Source organism: Atta colombica, unplaced genomic scaffold (genome assembly GCF_001594045.1).
Source record: "Atta colombica isolate Treedump-2 unplaced genomic scaffold, Acol1.0 scaffold77, whole genome shotgun sequence".
Lineage (NCBI taxonomy): Eukaryota > Metazoa > Arthropoda > Insecta > Hymenoptera > Formicidae > Atta > Atta colombica.
The window spans coordinates 410,431-420,677 of NW_017259569.1; the positions used below are offsets into that span (position 1 = coordinate 410,431).

Consider the following 10,247-nt stretch of genomic DNA (forward strand, 5'->3'; position numbering starts at 1 on the left):
GATAAACGTGTTCAAAATTTCAATAAATTAATCACCGATTCAATGAGTGCACAAAAGAACAGATTTGCTGAAACCTCTAAAAATTTAGCAAAATACAAATCTAAAAATAATTTTGTTAGATCATCAAAATAATTATGTAAGACATTCAAACTTGTTATTAGGATGTCAAAACTTTTTGCAACGTTAGTTGCAAAAAATCATTCATAGTGCAACAAAATTATTTGTATCTAGTTAAATTTTTAGATATTTTGGTAAAATTATTCTTTCTATATACAAATTGTAAATTTATAAAATTATAAAATATAAAATTATAAAAGTATAAAATTATAAAAATATAAATTATAAAATTATAAAATAATTTATAAAATTATTTAAATTTATAAAAAAATTATTAATAAAAAACTGGTGATTTTCTATTTGTTTTTTTTAAATGGAAAAAATTTTAGCATTTTAAGAAGAAGTAAAATATATTATAAGAAGAGGAGAGAATCGCAAATACATTGAAAATTTATTTCCAGAAAAATCCAAAACCAAGAGAAGTGAGATTCTTAACTTTTGTTTAATGATGTGTTTATCTACGTTGTATTTTCTTTCAAGAGAACAGTAACTCTGAAATCCTGAAATCTCTCACCTGGCCAGTTCTCTTTGAAGATGATGGATTCTCGAGCGTGCTCTTTCAGCCTCAGCCGTAGCCTCGCGCACTCGAGCTTCGGCCTCCATTCGTTGCCGGCGTTCTCGTTCCACATCTCGTTGCGTGGCCTCCCTCTACAACAATTCGAACATTGACATTTTATTAATGAAAGTTCTTTGATAGACAGAAAAAAAAGGAAGAGAAAGGGGTGATAATTAAATGCGACGGTGGAACGATAGAAAATTCAGCGTCGCGCGCCGCCCTCGAAAAATCAGCGTCGTTGCGACAGTCGTGAATAATGAAACGGCAATAATGACGTTTCGATAGCAATCGCACATGGAAAGGTATCGCCGGTGCGAGTGATTAATTAATAGCGGATTTAATAAAGTGTTCGCAGCGACGCGATGCACGGCGAACAATGCCAGTTGCTATGTTATTCGTTGCTCGTTTCCCCGGAGGGAGGTAGAGAGGGAAACGTTAATTGACTTGCAATTAATCAGCGCGCGATCGTCATAATTTATTCGTGGTAACGTGTAATGAGCGGCACGATTAATAAATCACTGTCAAATCGTCCGTACTTTTCATTCACCCGATTGGCAGCAGTGATCGAAATTTTCGGCTAACAATCAGCTGAATTTTTCGCCGCGATTGAACTGACGGCGTAATTTTAGCAAGTGAAATTTCATTGTAGTAGTAAGACAAATCTTTCACAAATAACAAAATAAGAATAATCTTTTAATCTGGAATACTACTGGATGTTAAATGATGTAGTACTGTTACTGATACGTGAATTTTATGTTCGAAGAAATAGGCCACTTTTAATTAATGTAATGCAGAGACATTTTCATACATTTTTAATAACAAAATATTTATATTTTAAATTTTATAACACAAATAACTTAATTATTAAAAGAAATAAAAGTATACTATTAATTTAATCTTGAAATGATATAAATGATGAAGTATCTATATGTGTCATCTTATAATATTTACCAATAAATAATAACACAAAGCTTAGAAATTGAAGTTGCTTAGAAATTGAAATTACTTATCTGTTATATTTCTCTGTTATAATACTGACTATTAGGAAACCAAACTGTTATATAATGGACTGAATTTTCAAAAACTTGTTACCATTGTCCTATGTATAAGTTTTTAGCACAGCGGATTGGATCTCCTGATGGTCATTGAAGACTTCAGCGCTCGATAATTTCACTCATTTGCACGTCAAATTTACGTACAATAACGTTTTAGAATTAAGCAAGATTACATATAATTTTACATAGATGATAAAGCACATAGTTATTGTCTGAAGATATATTTAAAATAACGAATAAAATAAAAACAATGTGCATTATCTAAGACAATCGAAGCCTATATGGTTAGTATCCAATATGCCTTACTCGCTATTTGCAATTATACGGTAAATTCGACAGACAGCACTAGTATAAAGTACAGGCTATTTGTTTGACTGGATTGGAGTTTATTGTTCAGTTTGTTTATTCTGTTAGTAAAGCAAAATGTAGAACGTAAAATGCAGAAGTCGTGATGTAATATTTCGTAGATAAGTACAATTATTTTCTATATACTTTCTGTATAACTACCGAGAGTTATTAATAATTTCCGTAGATTATTATAAGTTTATATTTATATTTTACAACATGGTATTTAATTATATTTTCGTCTTTTGTTTATAACTAAAGGAAGGAATATATTACTCTTTTGTAAAACCAATATGATTAATCTATACATACTAATAACGTAGCATACGTCGATTGAACAGTTTTTTAGTATAACTTTTTAGTATAACTTTTATTGTTCCAGACCATAAGTTTTAATGCTAAACATCAATAGATAAATAGATAAATAGATAAATAAATAAGTAAATAAGTCAATTGTTTGAATAGTTCTTGTGTCTTCTTACATGTTAATAAACGTTACAATACGTTAATAAATTTATAATCTTATAAAAGTAATGTTAGGTCATCTCATTTTCTATTTTTTTACGAAAAGGAGGGAAACATATTTAGGTTTTATATTAAATGACCTAGAAAGAATTACAGATTACGAGATAACTATTTTTATTGAATAATTTATTTAGATTTATCTGTTTTTTTTTATTTGCAATGGCCATTTGATAATTGCTTAAATAAATAATACGATAATTTCTCGAGTAATTCCCTAAAATATTTACAAATAATGTTTTACATGTATAATCTAAATGCTACTTTTTTTTACATTCTTCATTGCATTTATATGTGCATGTAAATATTTGAAAATGTCTTATATATTTTTTAATGTTCAGAAATGTTTCCTCTTTTAAATTTATCAGTTTTCAATTTTGAACTCAGTAAAAGATTAAAAAAAAAATTACAAAGTTTATGTAAGCGTATAGGATCTAGTTACTTTAGATAGATCGGTTTATCATTTGTAAAACATTTCGGGCAATTACTACAGCAATTTCTACATTATTTATTTAAGCAACTAATCGAATACCAGCCACTATAAATAATGGAGAATCGTTATCCAAATAAATTATTCGAATAAGAATGATAGTCCTATGCAATTCTAGAATAACACCCAATTCTGGGTACTTCGTAATAAATCTGAACTTGGCGAAATTTACCGACGGCAACGTCTGATCTTCACTGGCGAACCCAGAATTCTCGAATTCTCGCGAGAGCGGACTGGGAAAAAATGCGCGAGACGACGACCGAAAAAGCTCGTTGATCTTCGGATCGTCGCGTCCACATCGGGGCAGCGAAGTAGGAATTATTCATGAATTTAAATCGAAGCGCCGCATGCCACATTGATTACACCCTTTTGGATCGCGGGCGAGAGTCCCGGCCCGCCGCGTTACGTCACTTCTCTGCCCACTCTCCAAGTGCCATCAATAATTGTGCTGGACCAATGTGCCGAAAGCAGTATTTCACACGATTTAACCCGTCGGTAACCGCGGCTATCTCGGGACCGGTTGTAAATTGTCGTTTGTCCGGGAAGCCGGGAAGAGCATGAGAAGGACGAAGTTTCGGATGTGGTGCGAGATAATAATGCTCTCAGATTTGCAACGGTCGGCTTTAGAAAAAAGACGGGCGATTAGATTTATGTAGATTTAGGTCGTCTTATTAGGAGAAAATTGTATAAACTTCTGGTCAAGAAAAACAGGATGATAGTAAATAAAAATTTACTGTCATCCTGTTATTATAGTTAAATGAACACTAATATTCTGACATGAAAAGTAACGATAATTTAAAATACAATTAAAAATGTTTAAATAAAAAGTAGTGATAAAAATAACAACCTTAGAAAATTTCTAATAATTTCAATAAATTACCTATATTTTTCATTGATTGATAACATCTGTAATATTACTTCTTTTGCTCTTGAATTGACAGATTTACGATTATCGCATTAAATTAAGCATGGAAATGTATATAAAAAAATCTTGTTAAAACTAATAGCGTAATGTAATATCTATAGTGCACTTACAATCAAAGAAAAACATCGTGACAGTAATTGTATAGATGCACACTGAGAAAAAAATTGTTCATTTGATTAAATTAACTTAGTTCTTTCTTTTTTTGATGAAAAATGTATATATTTAAGTTAAATATATTTGTTAAATATATATATATATATATATATATATATATATATATACAATAAAAAAATAAAAACAATTAAATTAATTTAGTTAAATAAACATACAATAATGTTTTTTCAGTGTAACAACTATGCAAGTTTTATATTATGTAGAATTAATGTACATAAATAAATAAATTATTTCATAGCTACAATAATTGTAAAATAATTTATTCAACCATGCAAATAATTATATCTATAAAACTTTTATCACCTATATAATTGTCACCATTATGATTTTCCCTGAGTGTGCAATATCTATTTATAATACACCACAATATCCATAATATGTCATAATATGTCATAATATATGCTCTCGGTGTGCACACTTTTATATTCACAGGAAGATCGCCGATTTATCTCAGTTCGCCGCATTTACAATCGAATTCGTAAAAATTCTGCCAACGTCGACGGATATTGTCACGATCAAGCGGAAGTATGCCAAAGAAAGGACCTGGGAATGAATTCAAGGATGTGAGATCCAAAGAGGAGACATCAAGGAATACAATCTGGTAAAAGCCGGGCTACTCGCGCGCGCGCGGAGGGTTTAAGGAATAGTCAGAACGGATTTATAGCAGCCTTAAATCCTAACGAACGCTCTTTTCCATCCCCGATGGATCTCCTCGTGACTTGCTTTCCATCGAGAATGCCGTATTTGCGTGGTTACTTCCATTTGAAACGCGATTTTCAGTCGTCCTGAGAAATTCGTGAAGATTTTATAGCTCAAATCACGAAAGCAGACATATTTCCCGTCAAATTCAATGCGAAGTCGTGATTTTACTACAAGAACCTTTCCCACTGTTCAAAATCAAGGAAAGAAGAACTGAGGAGATTTCTACACTTGTGGAAAATACTGGACAGAAAATAGATAAAAATTATGTTCTTCCTTGAAATAAATATAATTACGCGTGTTAAATAAAAAAAGAATAAAAATTTTATAAATTTCTTAAAAAAGAAGTCCGTATATGGTAGATCCTTTATACTTCACGGAAAAAATGATATTGCTAAATTATCTATAAATTTAGCTCGTTTGAAAATAGTTGAAAGTTTTGTTTAAATAATTTACTGTCTAAAAATTATGTAGAACGTTTAAACATTTCTTATTATTTTGTTTTATCTAGATTTTCTCTCTCTCTCTCTCTCTCTCTCTCTCTCTCTCTCTCTCTCTCTCTCTTTTCTTATTTACAAATGGCATGCAAGAAACTTCATTGTGTCATTTCTTGTTTTTGACGTCACGATCCAATGTGACTGCAGCAATTCAGGAACCTTAAATTTAGAAAATTTAGAAAATTATTTTACCCCGTTGTACTATAAATACATTTTTTACTGAAATTTAATTCAGACTGAGAGATTTTGCAATACGACTTTATTGCTCCACGCGCCCATGCCACGACATTATGAGGCAACGAACCTCTCGGACACGCCGAAAATACCGAATCGAGTTGAACGCGAGAAAATTGATACGATCTTCAAAGGCACCCCACAGAAAAGCGTATACGCGTTCGGATAATCCCCCTACAGCAAGGACGTGCACGTGTGCAATGTAGCTTCATTCGGGGCACGTGCAGCGGGAGGATGCGCGAAGAGGTCGCCTAATCAATGCGCTCCCGCTGGTGGGAGTTGCATCATCGAGACCCGCAAATAATTAATGAGACGACAATATCCGAGGACCATTGGTCGCGGAAAGCGTACCTTAATAATGCATGACGAGCAAGATCCACAGCCTGTAACTCGTCGATCGAGCTGCCCGACGCGATGGTTTTCAAGCGAGCACGTGATGCGAGCGAAATGCGAGAAGAGGAGGAAAATACAGGGATGGTTTGTAGGATGAGGACAACTGGCGGCTGCGTTTCTGAGAAAGGGAGAAAAGCACCTTTCACTTCTCCGTCGGATAGCTGGGTCACGTGCCTGCGATCCCCGATACTCTCTCCGCGAGCACGACGGAGGAGTCGTGATAAATCTTTCAAGCCGGCTTCGCTTTCGCACCTCTGAGAATCGTATGATTTTTCGTCCGTGAAAAGTTACGATGAAATAACAGAAGGGCGGATTGCGAGACAGAGAGCGGGCTGTAGTATAATAATACAGACATCCTCTTGATTTGTGCGTTCACATTTGGGAGTAGCTGTGTAATACAGTCGTTACTCCGTAACACGGTTTCACCGCAGAATTTCTCTATTTGCTGTGAACATTAAAAATGTTTCATAAACGAAGTACACTATGCGTCTTTCTATTGATTTTGTCGCGATTTTGAACGTAATGAGGCCAAGAATAATAGTTAAATAATTTCTCTATCGAGATCACGAAGTATCGTGTATAAGTTATACAAATGTTGCTTTAGCTAACTATCGCTTATACGAGATAAGTGAGTCTTTTTATCATTAAATAGAAATGATACCATCGTAATTCGCGATACAGCGTTTTCTTTCATGAAATACAATATTCGAATTATACGGAACAATCGCATGTTCAGGGGGGTATTGAGGTTTCAAATAATAGAAAATTTATTTAAACGCGATGTAACATCGATGATTTAGGGCACGTATTAGCTTCATTGACAGCGAGAACCTGTCGGATGCAGTATCATCGCAGCCGTCAATGAATAATAAAACTGTTATCAATGCACGTATAACTGTTAATGTGTCGTCAATGCATTATATTTCGCAATATAGTGCGCTATGACTCGATCGTTGCATGTCAATAAAGCGCTCGAAAAACTTCGCTCGCTATATACGGATTCGTTGACATACATACGGATATTTATTGCGAAGTTATTAGCAAGTTGACACTAAAAGTATGTATGAAAGTTTACTTCTACATAGTTTCAAAAATAGTTTGGTAATATCATATTTAAAGCTAACTAAAAAAAATAAAGTTTCTTAATTCAATGCTTCTATAAGATAATTTCATTGCTATTTATAGAAATCTAATGAATTCCTGAGACTTTTTTTTATTTTTTAATAATTTTATATTTATTTTATATCTATTTGTTATTCTAATAAAGTAAAAAAAAAATTACAAGTATTATGTTACGTTGGACAGTGACTTCGAAATTCGCTTTTATGACGAAACTATACCTGAATTGCGGATTTGCGCCTGTAGGCGATCAACGAAATCGCAAAGAACACGAACGCGAGCGAAAGTACGCGCGAGTGCGTGAATGCTTCATTCATCGGCAACGAAAGAACCCCGTGAATGGCAGGCTCTCACGAGCGCAGATATTTACGGACAGATACCTGCGAGCGTTTTTAATGACCCGTGAATTTTCTCGTTTGCCTTTTTTCTCATTCACAGTGTTTATCACAGTGCCATTCATTCAGTCTACGATACTAACCATCACTTTATTCTTATAAGCTTATATAACTATTGTTTGTTCCTGTTTAAACGCTACCGTTTAATTAGCTTGCTATCGACATAAATGTATGTCTTAAATCGATAATAATTAGTTATATACTATTCCGTAAAAATTATATCACATACGTCATATTAGCATTTAATAACTTTTTAAAGAATCGATTCTTTAAAAAGTTTATTAAACAAATTTGTTTAATAAATTAGCGCGTGTATTATTTTTTATAAAACTATTCAGATTTATCTCTTTAATTCTCAGAAAGAAATAAAACACACAAAAAAGTACCATATATGAATATAATTATTAATTTAATAAATCAAAAGCTGGAAACATCAAATTGTATTTGCATACTTATGCATATGAATTCATTTTAGGAAGATTTCTCAATATGAAATAGTCTTAAAAAATAAATTTCAATGTATTTTTCTTGTAATATTGTATATATGTACTATTTTATAAAACATGGATTACTTCAAATTATATGTTGAAGAATGTAACATTAATTTACAGATATGTTAATTAAAAATTGCTAAGGATCCATTTGAAATATTTGTAGAAGATCTTGCTCACACAAAAGTTTGATATTCCTAAAAAATATCCGGACGCATTTTACTTTGCATTTTCTCTACACACTTCAAAAGGACCGTGGATCTCCCCTTACAGATTGCATTCGTGGCGTACGCTCCGATAAGAACTGATTTCAAAAGCCACGTATCCTTGAAATGAAGAACTCTGCTCACCCTGCTCTGCTTAGTGAGATTGGTGCCCATCGGCTGGCGATTCTGCGTCGTGGCGCCGACGGCGACGTTGCGACCGGGCACGTTGTCGGCCGCGGGACATCCCCCCGGTCTTAAGGGTGCAGAGGGGCTCACCCCTCTCGCGCCCGTTCTCCAATTCGGGTGCACTCGCGCGGCCACCCTGCTGCTGCTGCTGTTGTTGCTGCTCGCCGGGCCCTCCACCGGTCCCTTTATTATAAGTCGATGCGAGCCACCCCTGTACGACAATACTCCACCGACACCACCACTACTATCTGCACCAAGGACGACACTACTACCACCACCAACAACACCACTATCGCTGCTCGTGCTACTAGTACTGCAGCTGCTGTTAGTGTTACGATTATTGCCGTCGCAGCTGCTTTCTCGACCGGCACGGCTACCATCGACTACGACGATTACACTCTCTCTCGTCTCTGTCACCCCCGCGTCTTCCACAGTCGATTCCAGCACCTCGAACGACAACGCGAACCGTTCAACGATCTACCCCTAAGAGTAATGTCGCAGCTGTTAGTAAATTGTCGCGCAGCTGCCTTTTAATTGTATCTCGATTCGTGGGACGAACAATGACGCTCTCACGATTAAAAATATTTTCGAATAATCTTTTCTGTACTTATTCAAGCTCATCTCTTGGGTTGTAGCTGACTTATTTACCTTCACAAAGCTAGTTCGATTCCATTTGAGTTTGCATCAAGCTTTCAAGCTTTTTTCTCAGATAGTTCATCAAACTTGTCAGAGCTATTCCGGCGTTGCGGTTATATCTATGTCTCTCAAAGCAGTCCTTAGAAGATACATACAAAAGATATATCACGAATTTTCGAGGTAGAAGATTCTGCGGGCCCGCATCCCCGCAGGATTAAGGCAATGCTTCTCGATCAAGCTCTTTCGCACCAAGGATGTTAGAGAAACCACCCATCATGCAGACACTGTCGAGCGTTCGGTCATCTCCACGAAACGAGGAACATGTCCCTGTCCCCAGGAGAATCTACTGTCTTCGTCCTTCTCGTCCCCGTCAACTTCCGCTTCGCATTTCGCCACCGGACATGTCTCCCATACGCTTGACCTTCGTCATCCGAATCGCACGTCGCTGATTCGCATTCTTGTGTTCACCGAATATGCCGAGTGACAGTAAGTGATCTTCGTCGACGTCGTCGTCGTCGTCGTCGTCGTCGTCGTCGTCGTCGTCGTCGTCGTCGTCGTCGCTGTCGTCGTTGTCGTCTTCGAGAACGTGAAGAACTACGTCGCGCCGCGACGCTTTCCGACCGACTGACGAACTCGTCGTCGTCGATTAACCAGCCGGCAGCGACGGCGTCGGTAGTAGTGGTGGTAACTTTCCTTCCTCCCTTCATTCCTCTCATCGGCTCTGACTCACTACTTGCAACCCTCGTGAGCGCAACCTCGCGCATGTGCACGATACACGCTCGCATGAGAACTTCCGGGTGCACGTTTGTGCGCTGATTCGTGTCGTCGTCGTGCCGAAACGGACGTGTCTGGCTTGCGAAATTTTCGTGTAAAGAATGACGAAGGCATAAAATGTGCACGAAACAAGAATAAAAAAATGAGACTTTTTGCGAATTGCAAATTAAGGATTTTAGAAAATAAAGTTGTAGCTATAAGAATTGATCAATTAAATCATTAAATATTCTCAATATTCTCCTCATATTTTTGACTGTGATTGGTTAATTCTTACAACTATAATATAACCACTTACAACTACGCTTACGCAATTGTAGAATGAACTTAATATCGATGATATTTAAGCGTTCATATGTACTTATCTCGTAACTTTCATATTCATTTTCTTTTTTAAGGAAAGATTAAAATATATTACATATATATATATATATTA

General features: G+C 35.6%; 1 protein-coding gene across 1 annotated transcript in view; it reads right to left on the reverse strand.

Annotated features, from left to right (window-relative positions):
* The window catches only part of LOC108692568, a 412,667-nt gene that overhangs the window by 56,390 nt on the left and 346,030 nt on the right, over window positions 1-10,247 (reverse strand). The window contains exon 6 of the mRNA XM_018200878.1: window positions 632-765. Within this exon, the coding sequence (XP_018056367.1) occupies window positions 632-765 (134 nt within the window). The remainder of the gene's footprint in view (window positions 1-631; window positions 766-10,247) is intronic.